Below are 17,793 nucleotides of genomic sequence, written 5' to 3' on the forward strand. Positions count from 1 at the left end.
CCTGATAGTTCCAGGAGGAGCTGCATGTGTGAATGTAGACAGCCACTGCACCCGGAGTTTCTCCTCCAGCCTCCTCGTATTTATTCTGCAGAACGTCAAAGTGAGCTGATGTGAGAATGTAAGAAACATTTTGGCAACCTCAGGCCCCATGTCCACCTAGCGTTATGTTGCAAAACATTCCCAAGCGCACAGCGAGCGCTTTTCTGCCCGGAAAAATCGCTAGCTGGACACTGTGCCTTAGTGCTTGACAGAGGCAGATCCTGCAGTGAGAAATTCACCTTCGTGCTGCAGCTGCTGCTTCATCCTGAAATAAAGATGCTCAAGACTGTTGTTTCATTCATTATTCATTTAAATGTTGAATTTAAAAATAGCCCTCTCCAGTGAACGCCCTGTCACTTAATACTTGCAGATTATTTGAAAATGAACGAGGAAGGGCGTTGCATGATATCCCTTCTTATAGAATGTATGTGAAATTCTGTCGCACTTCCACGTTTCACCATCTTCACGAGTATTTCAGAGAAAAAAACTGAGCAACAGCCGTTAGTTATGTCATCTCTATTTGAGTGATGATGTTGCATAAAGAAGTCAAAGCTTCTTTGAGAGTCTCAGAGGGGGAAGGATTGAACAAAAGTTTCAGAGAACAAGCCGTCACTTCTTGGAGGAGCTTAAAGTAAAGCAAGGGGGACGAGCATTAGTCTCGCCTCTCTGATGCAGAATCCTGTGCTGAAGAATGACTCAGTTATACTCTGAATTTTTACATGAGTCAACTCTGCTAAAGGCAATTTATTTTACTGTCTTTGATCACTGCTCATCTGAATAATTCATAGATCTTTTTTTGTGTGACTGAGGCGGGCAGGCAATCTTTAATGGAGCATCACTGGGGAGATACCATCAGACAAAAACTCTGTTCAAACACCTCCATGCATATTATATTCAGATGTTTCTCTTCTTCCCTCGATTTTCTTGATCACAACTCCTATTCCGCACCATTTAATGCATCATTTCCCACAGACCCAACCCATCACAGCTGTCAAATTGGCCCCCATGTAGTGTAAGTGGCCTGGGTCTACTTGCTCCAGTGAGGCTGCAGAATGCCAGCTGTCACTGACCTTCCCCAGCTGCTAACCCCGCACAAGACCAGCATTACAGGATCAGGGAGTGGCCTTGGACTGAGAACGTGAGTAGGTTATAATCAAGAGTGGGGGAGTAGCTGTTGAGATGTGTGCATGTGTAACAAAGTGGACTTGCAGATATTGTGGGCAGACAGGGGGACTGTGTTTATGCCAGGCAATGTGGCGTTTTTCTGAGCCAAGACACAAACAAAAGGGACGGCGTGTTGACACACCAAACCGACCTTTAAGAGCCGTGACCTACAAAGGCACACTGACCCAGATGAGTGCCCACATGAGGTTATGAACTTACATTTACACCAGCAGCATCAGCTTGTTGCTTTTTGCTTATGACTGATGATGAAACTAAGAGTCCATAGCCATGTTAGTGCAGCTCTGTGCAGCTGGAATAATCATGCACAAATACTAAAAGTAGTTAAACTAGATTGTTGATATTTGGCAGCTCCAGTGTAGAGATACAACAGTGAGAAAATGTAGAGAACAGTTTTCAGCACAGTGTTTCCCAGACCATGCTCGGGTGGTTTATCCATATGCAATTGCCGGTTGTCTGCAACAAACTGTGTCGGCAAGACACAAATCTCAATCCTGTATATTTATAATTAAAAAGTGTGTTTTTTAAATGGAGAATTATGTGCAAAAATTAGGAATGCACCAGTTTATCATCGGTTTAGGCCGATATCGACCCTCTTGACAGACATCTGCACATCAGCAAATAATGTAGCATGAGCCGAGGTTTATTTGTTGAGCAAAATCAATTTAACGCTGAAATCTAATAAACCTAACTACTTATTCAGAGACGAGGTTTTTTATTGGGCAAATGAAATCACCCGACCTGTATTTATGGTCAAACATGAAAGAAAATGTTGCATTGTGGGAGTCTTACACCAACAGAAATAATGAAACAAACATCAGTATCGGATTTGGCAAAATTGTTATTTACAAAGATTGATATCAGCCCTGGTTTTCCCAATTGGTGCATCTCTAGTAAAAATCTACACCATATAAAAAAATGAAAAAAGTTGTCTTTTCTACAAGCTCTTTAAGTGACATCTGACCTAAATACTAACAGTTCTGTGCGGTGGCTGAAAACTGAAAGAGAAGCAGACAATGACAATAAAATATTCGCTTGGCTTGCAGTTTTTTAAACCATACAGAGAAGAGACAACCACAGCATTGTGACTGACTGGGCTCTGTGTGTGTGTTCAAAGCAGGGCCAACATTGTGCTTTCCCTCTCTCTCTGTCTCTGTTTTCTCTCCCTCTCTCTCTGTGTGAAGATTTTTTTTTTGTCTTTTTAATCTGATTGAGCCACAATAGTTGTAGGAGTTTTCCATTTGAGAGGCTCAGGTCCAGGCGAGGGATTATCTCCTCCACAGCTGCCACAGTAGACCGCCCTCCTCCCCCTGTCTCTGTCACACTCAAATATTATTTTTAACTCCACCCACAAACACATCATGTGTGACAATGAGCACGGGTAGCTGTCATTCATAAGAGCCACGTCCAAAATTTCTAATCCAGTGCGTGTTGGTAAAACCATTATAACATGTGTTAATCCATCTGATAAACAGGGCTCATGAATTTCACATCATTATCATTGTCTCTGGATATGTGGCCTCACATGGCTAATTCTTTTAAACTAATGTGGACAAATTGAGGGGGCATACTCAGGTCTTTATCCTCTGTGCACTGAGAAAGCAACACTCAATCGTACAGTTAAATTATATTGGTTATAAATTGGACAAAAGACAGACTCTGCTGTCACTATATGTTGATATTTCTCCACGCGCTCATTCTTTGGTTACTGTTAAGCCATGTTCAGAGTTTACCCCACACAGCAAACAGATTCCTGTTGTCTCTTTGATTTTGCAGAGTGTAAAAAGGCGAGAGGAGATTAATTTTGCCGAACAAAACTGATTGTCACAAAGAAAATCCCTTGTATAAACTCAAGTATGTGCATTAAAAAAATAAGTCATTATTCCATGAGGTGCACATAGGATGGACTTTTCTTTCTTTGTCTATCAGGAGGTGGAGGTAGAGAGTGAGAGTGAGGGGGGGGGGGACCAGATGCTAAAGAAAGCTCACGTCTGCACAGTCAACACGAGATTGCCATAAATCAGCAGCAGGGATTACCCCGGGGTGAGTTAATCTGAGCGTGTGGCAGGTCAGCCTGATAGAAAGACAGACGAGCCAAAGCTTCATCACAACCTCGGAGCCCAAAGCCTGTTTGGTCTGCCACCAAGTTTAATGAAACCGATAGAGCCCCTTCTGCTGTCTGTTTTTTTACGCTCCATGAAGGAACCATCACATCACAAAAAGAAAGCACTTGATTTATCTTAATCAAAGGACAGAAAATAATCAGAAGTCGGGGTAAAGTCAAACTGACTCAATGGTGAGGAGAGACCAGAAAGGAAGAAAGGAAATAAACAATGTCATCCTGGACAATAAATCAAATCTGTCTGAGCCTAAATTCTCATTTTTGTCTTAAATGTAAAGTCAGTTTTCTACACCGTGTCCTAACAGCACGCGAGCGTTTGATATCGCATTGCATCACACATGATCGCATGCTTGCTGTCCACACTGCATCCGTTAAATATTTCATTCCCTGCTCTGTGAATTTCAGTTTCCCCCCTTGTAAACAGAACAACATGAGCTGCTTTGTATTGAAGGTGGACAGACTGAAGTGTGCTGCTTTGTATTGACGATCTGTTGACTCAAATAACAACATTCAAAGGCTCGCCATAAACGGATTGCGGTGAGTCGAATAAAGTTTTCCCCCGGTGTCGACAGACGTCAAAGGACAACGTTTCAACACGGTTGTAGATATTAATAACGCACCGTTATCTCCACCTTGTAAAACAAGCTAACAAGCTAGTAAGTGTCACTCAAATAGCAAATAATAGAATCAAATCAGCTTGTTTTGATGCTGATGCTCGCTCACACTACATACTGTTAGGAGAGGCTGTGAAGAGTATTTCTACATGCTTCATATCCTGAGACTCTGTAAAACCTAAAAGGTCACATAAGAATAAAATCCCAGAAATTAGTCAAAGTTTTGAAATGGTGTGAAAAAGAGATACAAACCTCAGACATGTTGATCATCAGTTTTTTCGAAATAACCAGAAAACTAGAGATTGAAAAATATCTTCATGTCAAACATGAACCAACTATTTCTTAACATTGCATAAGAATAATTGTTCTAAATATTAAGATAAGGTATTTTGAGTTTCATCCATAGAAGAGCCCTTTTTCAGTGAGTTTCTGTAAATGTTTAAAATCAGTAAAAAAAAAAAAAGTACAAGCTAAAGGTTATATAAGATATTTAAGTTACACTAATGCTTCCTTATTCTGGATAAATTCAGACAAGATTATGCAAACAACCGTTTCCTGTTCCATAACACAGTCGCCCACTGCCGCTCACTCCTTTTCACGTCATTTAACGCCCCACAAAATATAATATTAACATCATAAACAAACAAAAAAACCCTGCAGCTCAGACGCAGCAAACACTGAAAAATCAATATTTACTTGACAGGATCGGGCAATATGTTTAGTGAGGGAGTGTTAAAATGCTCCCACTTTATGAGCAGACACTGACGGAGAAATATAAGAAAATGTAACTCAATCAGGTTACAAATACACGACTGACAAACTGTGCCACACTAAGGTACTAAGAGACGCTGGAGCACATCTACGAGTTTGTTGGTGTGCCAACTGTTTTGGTGTCCTGCAGGACTGGAATCTGATGTCTGGTATTTTTACATCCTGGCAGCAGGAGTGACCCCTGTGGTGGCACCAGATCTCACACAGGGGGTGAACTGATTCACCTCTGAGCAGTACAGTTATCTGGGACGCAGTCTGCATTAAGGTCTGTGGGATCAAAAAAGGCGGTTGTGTATTAGTGCAATGACGCTCAATACCCTTAAAGTGTTTCTAATGCTGTTCTAGACCGACGGATGTGTCGATAAAAGTAGGAGATAATATTCGGGGGTGTGAAGGGGTGGGCTGCGTGACACAAAGACCCAGACGTATCCACTTTCTGCTTTGTTTGTCAAAACAGCTCTCAAATCTGTCAAAATGAGTTTGACCTGCTTTGAGCCCAGCAGGGAGGCTGCAGGCTTGGATCAGTGAGACAGTAAGAGCCACTTGGATGCAGAAAGAAAACACAGAAAGAGATTACATCGGATTCCAGGAAATTAACGCTTGTAACACTTTTGTAATTAAAATAATGCTTGAGGATGTTACCACATGGGGAGCCTCTCTTACAGAGCAGAAACTGTAGTGCTAAACATGCATGACACCACAAACCCAGGGGTAAAAAAAACGAATTCTAACACTCAGAAGACGAGGCGGTGCACAGTGTCTCATGCAGGAGTGCTTCTTGAGCCTGTGAGAATAAAGGAACAACACCAGCGCTGTTTCAACACCCTCAATGTTGATTTTTTATACTTCCTGGATCTATAATATTCACAAAATAGCTGCAGAACATCGCTGAATAATATATGGTGATATGACGAGGGAATAAAGACGGGAAGCTAAGGTGCTAGAGTGAATCAGCAATCCAAATAAGGCATATCAATGCATTACAATTTTACCAAAGCACTACATCAGTCATGGCAGGCACGTCAGGCAATCAGACAGGTAAACTAAGGCTGATGACAGCGGAGCAACAAGTAATTTCCTGAAAAGATAATAAACCCACACAGCCAATCCAGACGGGTGGTAAAGACTAATGAGCAGCCAAAGTGTGATAACTGATGTGGAAGGATAATTTTGGAGTAGATCCACTCCCCCTCTCTCAACATCGATATGACTCAGCGTGCTCACTGGAGGATCATCTCTAACATGATGATGTTGTTTATCACAGCTTGAATTGTCTGCGTTGTTTGTTTGGCAGATCCTTTAATGATCAGTCGAGCCGAATACAAGCAACTAAATGTGTTGTGCAGTAAACAGATGTGACAGCTTTGGCAAGTATAATGTGCGCAAAGGAGCAACTGTTGCAGCTTTATAGCAATACGAAGGGGCTTGTTTGTGTCTGATGCCAATGTAATGTGCAATAGCTGAAGAAATACACAGACCTACACCAGTGGCACCCATCCAAAGCTATAAATGCGACTCGATTGGGTGTTAAAACTATATTGCAATGACATTGCACTGCAGAAATTACACTGACAGGCAGTTAAGTCTGCAGTTTTGCTTGCACATTACACGCCCACCTTGCTCTGCAAAGCATTGACTGAGCAGAAGAAAGTAGATGCATAAAAATGTACAGTGAGTGGGCAGGATAGTGAAGGTGTAGCTAACCCCCCTCATGATCCTGCTAAAAATTGTTGACAAAAATTAGTAACATGACGTCAATTGTATGGGTGTAAGAGGCAGCTCAGCACGCAGCCCTCACACTGGACATAAAAGAGGGTTGGTGTGACATTGATTCATCTACCTGAACCTGCTCCCTCCATCAAAGCTCGAGTGCTCTTCTTTGTTTTGTGTTTGTTTTAAGGTTATATATTTTTTTCTATATGTCTATATTAGGGATACAAGACAGTAGATAGAGTTGAAAGTTGGAGAGAGAGAGTGAGGAATGACGTGCGGTAAAGGAGCCAAAGGTTGGATTTGAACCCAGGCCGTCCGCCTCAAGGATCACAGCCTCATGGAGCGCGCTGTTCTTTGTTTTTAAAAAGGTTTTCATTAGCCCGGGTTCAGGCCCGACCTACAGCTTCTTTCATGCATGCCATTCCCCACTCTCGCTCTCTCTTTCCCTCGATTTCCTGCTCCATCCACACATTAAGTTTGAATATCTTTACTTGTAAATAAATTACTTTATTAATTTAGTTTACCTGTGTGTCTCCCATCTTCGTCCCAGTCTGAGAGCCGGGCTGTGACACATGTAAAAAAAACAAAAAACCTTTGTCTAAAGTTTGACAAATTAACTCTTTAGTTATTTTGTCCCCTCCGTCATTAACAGGACCTCATTAAACTGGCTGCAAAATGTAATTCTATGGCATGACAGATTCAGACATTAGGTCGGCTTGATTATGGCAAAAACAATAATCACGATTATTCATTGATTTAACAACGTCTGACTGGATCACGTGCATCTATCGAACTTTAACATTAGCCCTAACAGATATTAATGAATGTAGGAAACATAACTTTTTGCCATATTGCCCAGAACTTGTAAAAATTGCCTGATCTCAGTGTCTGCCTAATTTTGGGATATTTCCCTCCCTTGTAGTCGTTTCTGAAACCGAGGCCGAGTTGAGAAAAAAGAAGAGAGTGAAATCAAACATTTGGTTTAAATACAGCTGTCAGTGACTTTATGGCACACCAGTAAGGGAGTGGAGATGAGAAGGAGAGAGACCTAATTACAGCTCAGTGACTCAACACTCAGAGGACGAGCGGTGAGAGAAGATGCAGACGGAGCAGGAGATGGTGAGCAAAGAAACTCAGACACAAACCGTGACGGGAGCCGCATCGAGAGAGATGAATAGCAAAAGCATGAGAGAGTGACAGAGAGTACAGGAAGAAGACAGAGGACTACTTTGAAGAATCACACTCCTTGTGATCAGCTTAGGAAAACTCCTCAGGGCAAATTACACTAAATGAGGGCATCTCTTTTTTCGGGGCAGCCAAACTAGCTATGTTTTATTCTGTGGAGTGCACTGTCCTCCATCTGCCTTAGCAGGCTAGTTCAGTGCCTTCATGTGTGATACACCACCAGTTAACTGAAAGGGAAGGTTGTCTTTTTATTTCCACCACTATCCTGCATCTGAAAAAGTCCTTCTTCCTCCTCGTTTCTGTAAAGAGTTCAGAAGGTATGCAGGAGATGTGCTGAGAATATCAATGCGACCGAGCAAACAGTGAAGAAAATCTGCAGCATCATGCCTTCTTAAAGTGTAATCCTTTTCTTCGGGGTGGTTTCTGTCAACATGGGAAAGTCACATGACAGTTCGTTAAAGTGACCTCTATTTTGGATGTTCGTGTCCAGCGGTGGTGATCAAGCAGACCTGAGCCGTCCTAAGTCCTGCTTTAGATGGCCGACCTAATGAGCCACACAGCTTGCCTGCGCTGGATTACGGAATTAGAGCTTGCCCGTGGTGCCTATACCGCCTTAAGGCACATGTACACTCGTCATCTTTTAATGATAAGAAAAGAGGAAAGCACTCAGGACTCCCATCAGAACAGCTCTTAATGTGGCTGTCTGTTTAAAAGGAAACCATTCTGCTTTTGTGACAACCCTGGCGCAAACTACTTTCTCCCAGCTGTCCTTTTCACTGACAGTTAAATAAATAAAAGTCTTAAGTATTAGGAGGAGTGAATGAGAGGACATGATTAGACACACAGCAGTACGTCAGCTGCAGGCGCCTTGACTACACATTTTTTTCATGCGTCTCGATACCAGCTGTACTACTGTTACTCTTTGCGTAAGGTCCCCAGGTAGTCTCTAACAAGCTGTGACCAACAAAGGTCACATAAACAGAGAGAGAGAGAGAGAGAGAGAGAGAGAGAGAGATTGTCAGTTTAAGAGAGTGGGTTTGGACTTGAGCGTCAGCAGCAGGCACGAGTGCCACTGACATATTAAACCATGCCCTGTTGGGCAGCTATTGGGCCCCTGTGAGAAGTGTCAACCTGCTGAGCCCGCTGCCGAATGTTGACTTGGAGCAGATGCTTCAAATACACATAAAAGCCCAACTATGAAGAGGGAGATGGGCAGGTAAGGATAGTGCAAACACACTCTCCTCCATTACTAAGCTAAGGCAATATTTGCAGTTTCCTCATGTCTCTCCATTGACAATGTGAACAGCAGGAAGCTTGTACTGGCATCACTGGAGGAAAAAGATGGTTCTTGCAGCTATTTTAAAGTGGACCACATGTTTTCCCTCACAGTTGTCATTGTTTTGCCATCTACTGCTTTTGTAATAAAAATCTCTTTACTGGCTGTGTAAACAACAAAAGCATCACCTGCAGCCTGCTGGTGTAAGTATAGGCTGTTCTTTTGGTATCAAATGCTTCACTACTCTTGATCCTGGCTGACCTAATTCATCAATATTTTGTGCGTTTTTTTTTACCAGCATTCATTTGTTGGACGTGTGTCTGTCTGATTTCTTCTTGGCTATACATTTCATGTAATAGCCTCCAGAAAAGTTTCTTACATTGACAAGGTCACAAGGTTGAAATCCAGAAACAAGAGAGAAAGAAGTGAGTCAGTAATGTACGTCTCTGAGAGTTGCCTCCCGAGATACGGCCCTTAATTAGAAAATTGTCTGCTCTTATGCAAATGTCAAGTGAACACACACAGTCTCTGTTGGAATCAGATCCTGCAAGGCCTCTGGCAGTGTAAGCTGGGTAATTTCAACTGTAACAAAAACTGCACAACGAGCAGCATAGCAGGGATTTATTGACCCTTCAGCTCCACATAAGTCAACTGTGCGGCCAAGAAATCAGCAGAAAAACGCTGCCAACTTGAATTTTAAGCGTTTGGAAGGAAAGGGAAAAATCAAACGGTGGGATTTGAATCTGGGATTTTAGATCAGGCTCTAATGACTGCTTATGAGTCTTTCAAGTGAGGTTTGGATTTCCGAGACACTCAGGCATCACAAGGCAGTGCTGATATGCTCTGCCATTTCCTCTCTTCAGTGGTGAAGTGGACGGGGTTGGGGAAATCAATACCCCGAGCACTTACAGGCGATGAGGGAGTCGTTAATCAGGGGAGGGGTGTTGGGCCTTTTGCTTAAAGTCTGAGCGTTTGCCTTCATACATTAAAAATCACATTATGATATCAAAGTTGAGTTCCTTATTAAGCTTTCACAAAATAATGTGAGTGAAAATAAATGTTTGTGACTATTTAAAAACCATTTCTCAAGACTAGCACCACATGGCAGATCATGCCTTGATGGACATCTCTCTGACTCGGCCCAGCACACAGAACTGGTTGAATAGCTAATCAGCATATTCAAGATTATATATACAAGTTCACAATTTACAGGTCAGACGAGGACGCAGAAGCCCTGCTATCTGAACATTATTCATTTTAGTTGGACACTGAAAGCTGAGGTGCAAAATGATTTACTGTCCATGATGGCCCAGAATAAAAGAGTTAGCATAAACATGTTATGCTAGCTGTGATGCTCTGATTTGGGATTTAAGTCATGAATGCAGGCATGTTTAAGATTGCTAATGCAAGCTGGTTATTAGCACAAATCTAAGCTCCCTCCACCACTGCTCAACAACCGCAAATTTCCAAAAACAGTGAACCACAGAAATATTGAGGAACCATTTTAGTCAAAAGTCTCCCTTAGATGAAGATCATGCTGAACGGCTGCCACGTGGCTGAGACTTTGTTTGGAGAACTTAGTATTTCACACACCTACACTTCTGACTGATACCAGTATCATCAACTTCTGAAATGCTTAAAATGTGTCATCAAGTACCTGTGAATAGGTAAGTCATCGCAAAACCAAATTTCCTCCAAAACTCCTCTGCTTTCACGTTAGTTACTGTGCCCGATGAAATGTTCCCACATCACCGCGTGCAGCACCTTCACTGCTCAAAGAGGGGCAGGATACAAAGTGATAAGGACCGGACTGGTGAATCCACTTTTTAACATCTTTTCTCATCAGGTCATAATCCTTAATTTAAAGAGAATATCTCCAGTGAAAAGGCTTTTGTGGATTTTGGTTTCAAGTTTTTACAGAAAGTAATGAAATAAATGACTTAAAGCTACACTCCCTGTCCTCCATTACACTACTGCTGAAGAGGGACGATGAGATGGTGACAGAAACAAGTGGGGACTTCTCGCTGAAAGGTTTTTTTTTTTTTAGGTTCTCCTTCTCTGTGGGAACTCACTGCTGTAGTTTCATGGGTGCACATTGTGGGTCTGCTGGAGTTTGCATTGGAGACACAGGAAGTTGCCGGGGGTTGAAAGAAGCACAAAACAGGAAGTGAGAACGGCTACACTGTCATGTCCACACACACACACACACACACACACACACACACACACACACACACACACACACACACACACACACACACACACACACACACACACACACACACACACACACACACACACACACACACACACACACACACACACACACACACACACACACACACACACACACACACACACACACACACACACACACACACACACACACACACACACACACACACACACACACACACACACACACACACACACACACACACACAGTTGGGGGGGTGTCATGGTTACCATCCTGTTTGAAAGCTTTATTCATTTTGTGGGATTTAGAATTGTATTCACAATCAGGCCAGTGTTACACATTGCAATGCAAATATCATCACAGTAACCTTTCTTCAAGTGGAAACAACTGAAATATTTAAAATTCGTTTGGGGAAAATACCGACTTCTCATATTCAAAGTTTTCAGTCACATGACCGGGGTGGAGGCTTGGCGGGCAAGATTAGTTTAAGAAAACAGCGTCCCCCTCCCCCATTGAACACGTTGTGGCGCTGCAGCACGGGCTTTTTAAGTAACCATCTCTTCAAAACAACGCTTGTTTACATCACCTGACAACGGTAGAAAACTGAAATATTAAGATGAACTCTTGAGTTTGGGGTGCTTTGACCCTTATACAGCACACAGGTCATTTCATCACTGTGAACAGTAACGTCCTCACCAGAACTTCAATTTGGTAATGTTTAAATATATTCAGTATGAACGTATACAAACTTACGGACAGTTTAAATGTATTTTAGCTGCCGTGAGGGAAGTTAAAAGCAAGTTATTCCTCATTATAATGTAAGTAAGAGCTAATTAGCTAACATGAGCTAGTTAAAGGGTAATGTTACTGTCAGTCAGTGTTCTGGGGCGGTAACGTTGGTGAGAAAGGATCAAGATCAAAATCAGTAAAATCCCTAATTTCAGCCTCTGCCTGAAACGGTTCATTTCAGCTGCTGTCTCTTTAATTTAATCTCTTTATTTTGTGTTTTTTTGTATATGTTGTAAACCCCTGTAACCTGTTTCTTTGATGCATTGTACAGCACTTTGGTCAGCTGCTGCTGTTTTTAAAATGTGCTTTATACATAAATGTGACTTGACTTGAAAGAGCTTCTGGGGTGGGCGTGTCCCACAACTTTGCTCCATGATTTGCTCTGGTACAGGTTCTGACTAAGTCTCGAGAATTTCTCCTAACTTCTTGTTCAGAGAGGCAGGAAGCCACGTCACATCATTAACCATGTTACGCCAACAACTGTGTAAAAACTTTGCCCAGGTTTGGTTTTGACATCCAACATCGTAACATATGTATTTAAATATGGATCAGCAGAATAGACAAAGCCTTCTGCTCTATTAGTGATCTGTTCATTAAACAATTGGGTTCTCTTTATTTAGTTATGTCTCATGCTGCCTTTATCAGAGTTTAAATATAAAATTCTCTGAATGTGCAGAGAGCAGTTTTCAGAAGTAGAGAGGGGAAAAAGGCGGATCTTCTATCTTTCTACGTTGGCAGAGTTCAAAGATCTGTTGATGAACTTTTATTCTGTAAACTAGAAGCACGGCTGTTAATCTTTATTTATTTAAGGAGGAAATGAGAACAAGTGTACAGTGCTCAGGGCCATGGCCACACGTCACTGTGGACTCCACTTTGCCTGCTGCTCTGCCTCTAGATCTGCCGTCTCACACAAAAAAACAACACATTTTGAAACAGCTGATTAGATTAATAAAGCTGTTAGTGCCAGGATTATAGATGTATGAAATGTGTGTGTAAGAGACAGCTGTTAATATAACATGATGATTTCAGGGTCTCACTGCTCTGTTCAAATGCTACAACATCCGTTTAAACCTGAAATCATCAAGAACAATGAATATTTCCTGTCTATAAATGTGTTCTCAATTACCAAAAGTAATAATCTTCTGAGGGTGATATTCAAATAAGAACGAGGTCAAACAGATTTTCTATGGTGGTGAAATTCAAACTAACCCAAGACCACAGCTTAAAAAAGGGTTCAGAAGCTGAACGTCTTACAGTTAGTGTCTGTAGGTTAAAATGGTGTTTCTTTCAAACTATTTCCCCTTTTTTTCCATGCATGATGGGAAATCATGTTGTGAAACGGAACCAGTCTGTGTTATGTAAATTTTTCACGGCCCACGCACACACACTTGTACTGTAAGATGTTTTACATTCAGGCTCCACGCTACACTGATGATGCCAAACCTTTTCAATCCAACTCAGCGTTCCGATAAAGAGAGAAGTTAGTTAAAAACGGTTTAACAACTTGAAGCCGTCTTTAGAGATAAAACAGGAAGGTAGTTGCTGCAGCTCTGTGTGCCAGTCACTGATAAGGAGCAACAAGCATTACGAAGAGTAAAAGCAGAAACACCTAATTAAGAGATCAGATGTACTGCAGCAAACATGAAACGGCTCCGTCAGCAGACTACTACCTGACAGCTGTGTTTCATATGAAGATACTCGGCTCTGTTATAATGAGGCAGTGTGCTTCATGGACTCTCAAATGACAGAACTACATGTCGGGGTGTGTGTGACTCAGGACTGCAAAAGAAGAGGGGAGCCAGGTCTGCTCATCCAGCTGTGTGAGTCAGAGTGACACAGCTGGGTGACGGTTGTTGAATCTGATTACTACATGTGTCTGTGCCATCAGAGAACACCAGCTTCCTCTCGTCTAAGAAACGATGCTAACCATGTTGTGACACTTCACTGTGAGAAATACATGGACAGAGTGAGAGCTCACCAGCACAGAGAAAAGAATTACAGTTGATAACAGCGCTAAGTAGCGATGTAAATGTAATCATTAACCTTTTTTTAAATATTTCTATCAATATTTCGGTCCTCAGAATGTACAATACTTTGATATTTTTTGATACCATTTGATTTGAATTGAATTATTTTAATGATCAATACTACAGAAAACAGTGTTTCCCACACACAGACAATAATACGGCTGATATTTTTCAACCAATTTTATTTATGTAATTCATAATTGTATCGTTTTGCAGTTTGCGGCTTCCATTAAATGTTTTGTACCTCAGACGATGCAAAACATCTGACGCAAGCAAAAAACTGAACACAACCAAAAAGCGCTAGACAATTGGTTTGCCACCAGGTTTCTTCTAGTCGCATGCCTGCGTGCGACCCACTGAAAACAGATCTGTGACCCACCTTTGAGTCCCGACCCACCAGTTGAGAATCACTGGTCTGAAGTATGTAGCAAGTAAATGGTATGCTCATTCAGAAAGGGTGACCATCCCACACCAACTTCATTTAATCCATACATTATCAATGCAGGTTTAAAAACAAGATTCAAAGCGCCAGATGGCCTAGCGGTTATATTGCGTGCCACATGTACAGAAGCTCTAGTCCTCGTCGCAGCAACCGTAGGTTCCTATCCGACCTCTGCCCTTTGCTGCATGTCATCCCCCACACTCTCCTCCCAACATTTCCTGTCTCTCTTCAGCTGTCCTGTCCAATAAAGGAAAACATGAACATGTATTTAAGAACAAATGATCATTAAGGCATTTCAAATATTCACAAACCGCCCCACTGTCACGCTGAAATATTATGAATAACAGCAGTAGAGCATAGATCGTCCTGTACGCGAGTCTCACAAACACCAACACAGCCACCGTCTCCCAGTGATACTGAAAATGTAGAGAGGTTAAGGATGCTTCATACAAGCAGAGCCTTAACAGGGGCTTTCTCTCCGATGAGAGGGACCCTTTGTCCTGAGAGCAGAGCTGCTTAGTATTAGTATCAGAGAACAGATAGCACAGCTGATGGGAGCAAAGGAGCCTCTTACGAACACAGTCCACCTCTGAAACTTGTTCATTTAGATGCAGTAATGCTTGTGTTATGTATAACATGTAGAGCCAACATGTGAACTGTAAACAGAACTGCGTTGTCAGGCCGTTCCTTGAGCATTGTCCTTTCTTTCTGTGTAATGTTGTGGAGTCAGAGAGGAGGTTCAGTTTAGTATTATTGATGTTTAAACGACTGTTATGTAAGAAAATATCCAACTGGTCAGAAAGGCAAAAAGGGCAAAGTGCAAAGTGAGATAGTGGAGCAACAGAGACAACACAGGTGTGTGTTTATTTACTGTGGTTCTTTATGTACTGTAGCATTTCTTATAACTGGTTGAGTGATATTATTTAAGAAAGAGTGTTTGGTGGCCTTAAAAGCAGTGAGCACACTCAGCTATCACGAGCCTAACCATCAGCGTAATTTAAGGTACAGGAAGTTAGCTCGATCACTTCGCAGATTAGAAAGATCAGACTTTTGTACAAAAGTTCTGGCCCTATTTACATTAATGTCGCAGAAAACATCAACTAGAATCATCAGAAAGAAACAGCCGGATCAAAAATCTTGAATCTCTGCTAATCCAAACCAAAATGATGTTGCACTGTAGCTTCAGAGTTGCATGCTTAATAAAAAATAGTGTGTACCAGTATGTCTCAGTGAATGAGTTGAACTTGTAATGCCCTGTTTTTGCACGAGTTACCTGAGGGGAAACACGTAGACTTGAGACTAATGTACGAGTGCTGTGAGGAGGAACAAAAAGAGGAATACGGGGCAGAGGAAGATGAAAGAAACGCAGAGGGGGATGGGATCGGACAAACGTCAAGGCGATTCATTCGGTGTTAAAAGAAAAAAAAAAGTGAACTGGCCCTTTGAGCAGAGCGGCCAACAAATGCTTCACATGAACTGTGAACTGTCCTGGAGGCAACATTTATGGAGGCGCTCCTTTTCAATTTATGTTTCATTCACAGTCCAGAAATAACCTGAAAAGAATTTTCTTGCAGCCTGTAAGTCTGTGTACTTACAGTTATGCTTACGGATGTGAGGCAACAGAAATACACACATTTTAAAACTTCAGATAAAGCTGGAGGATGCGTAGAAACGGATTATTTAAGCAAAACTTTTGTAAACACACTAACAATATAAGATTAACAAAACAAAGAAATCTCAATTACAATACTTGAGATACAAACTCATTAAGCCCCCCGAGTGTTGTGATTTGAAGCGGTACTTTAGCTCATGATTCCAGCCTTAACACTGAGGTCTCAACGCAGAAAAAGCAATAATGTCCACTATAAGACGCTATAATGAGAATATTCACCTTTTTATCTTTTGACAGAATCAAAAAGTGAAGTAAAGAGTGGAGAAGAACATCCTGGAGAACAGGAAACATGCAGCAGGTTGATTAGAGCACGGAGATGGTAGAGGTGGCATGCAGACAGTCTGTGGTCGTGCAGCGATCACAGGGAATAAAGGTCACCACCCCCTCCCACTGGCCCCTCCCACTGGCCCCTCCCACTGGCTCCAGGTGAATTCTCCTGATTATATCCTGCTGTGTTCTCACATCAGCTCACTCTGACTTTCTGCAGAATAAATATGAGGAGGCTGGAGGAGAAACTCTGAGTGAAGAGAGAAAAATCCAGCTGTTTGCCTTTGCCTCAGGCAGCTCGCCCCGGTAACTTCACGAGTATGTTGTAGGTGTGAAAGCACTATTTGTGAGCTAGTTCCAGCAGAGAGAGAGAGAGTGCCTAGTTAGCAGTTAAAAAGGCCTTTAAAGCATCTTTCAAGAAGGAATTGAGAGCAACATCACGCTGAACATATGAGGAACTGAGAAGTTATAGGCTTTAAAACTGAGCTAAAACAAAAAGGAACCTATGAGATACAAGACGACTGATATCAAAGCATGGTATGACGTTTGGTGTAAACTTTTAAAGCACATCTAATCTTTAAAAAAAAAAAGTCAAGTGGAGAAAAAGTAATCTAAAGGTATTTGCCTCTGACATTTTGTCTGGAGCTCCGCCGTCTTTTAAAATAGTTTGAGCCTTTCCTACCAGACAGCTGGATGAAGAAATTAGAGAGAAAGTACATCACTTCTTCTTCTAATATGCAAATTTAATAAGAACTCATATTAAGCTCAGTGTTTCCTAAGCTGACTCTCTCTCCCTCCCTCCCTCCTTCCTCTCTTGGGCCCTCCTGCTGAGATAAGACGCCTTTAGAAAATAAAACTCAAATCTCTCATTCGGGGGAAAAAATAGCCCTCATGCCAACTCATCCGCCGACGTTTATATAACATATACACTCTGCTATATATGACAGAGTAAGGTACTTAAAGGCCCTACAGAATAAAGATTAAGATTCTGGGGAGGACAAGAGAAAAACGATTTCAGAAGATATTTGTAAGCAGCTCACTGCAGGTCCATTGTTTGCGGTTATTTTGTTCTAAATCAGGCGTGCACTTCTCACAACAACGGAAGTTTTAATAACTTTTAAAACAACAGTCTGGCCTCCCCTGACATTGCAGAACTTTTGACACCTTACGCTCTAAACCGGGATCTAAGATCCTCAAGAGTACCATCATTAGCTGTTCCTAGGTCAATGCTGGTTACCAAGGGCAACCAGGCTTTTACCATCAGAGCCCCTGAGCACCAAAAGTTCTTACCTGAAGACATTACACTGACAAACTCTGTGCATGTTTTTAAATCTTAGCTTAAACATATCTTTATAGGAAGGCCTTTAACTGATTGATTAGTAATTCATTTCCTGCTTTAATGTATTTAATTCATTCCTATTCATAATTTTGTAAGTCAACAATGTTTTTTTATCTTGTTTTTTATGAAGCTCTTTGTTAGTTTGTGTAGATAAAGTG

General features: G+C 41.7%; 1 protein-coding gene across 2 annotated transcripts in view; it reads right to left on the reverse strand.

Moving 5' to 3' along the window:
* Window positions 1-17,793, reverse strand: part of grb2b (growth factor receptor-bound protein 2b) — a 33,874-nt gene that overhangs the window by 11,256 nt on the left and 4,825 nt on the right. Inside the window, exon 1 of one of the 2 annotated variants that reach the window (XM_065964440.1) lies at window positions 16,249-16,547. The exons of the other annotated variant lie outside the window; for it this stretch is intronic. Coding sequence (XP_065820512.1) covers window positions 16,249-16,320 — 72 coding nt within the window. The 5' untranslated portion in view covers window positions 16,321-16,547. Of the gene's footprint in view, window positions 1-16,248; window positions 16,548-17,793 lie in introns of those variants that run through there. 2 annotated transcript variants of the gene reach the window in all.

The sequence above is a fragment of the Labrus bergylta genome, chromosome 16 (genome assembly GCF_963930695.1).
Source record: "Labrus bergylta chromosome 16, fLabBer1.1, whole genome shotgun sequence".
In the NCBI taxonomy this organism is placed as follows: Eukaryota; Metazoa; Chordata; class Actinopteri; order Labriformes; family Labridae; genus Labrus; species Labrus bergylta.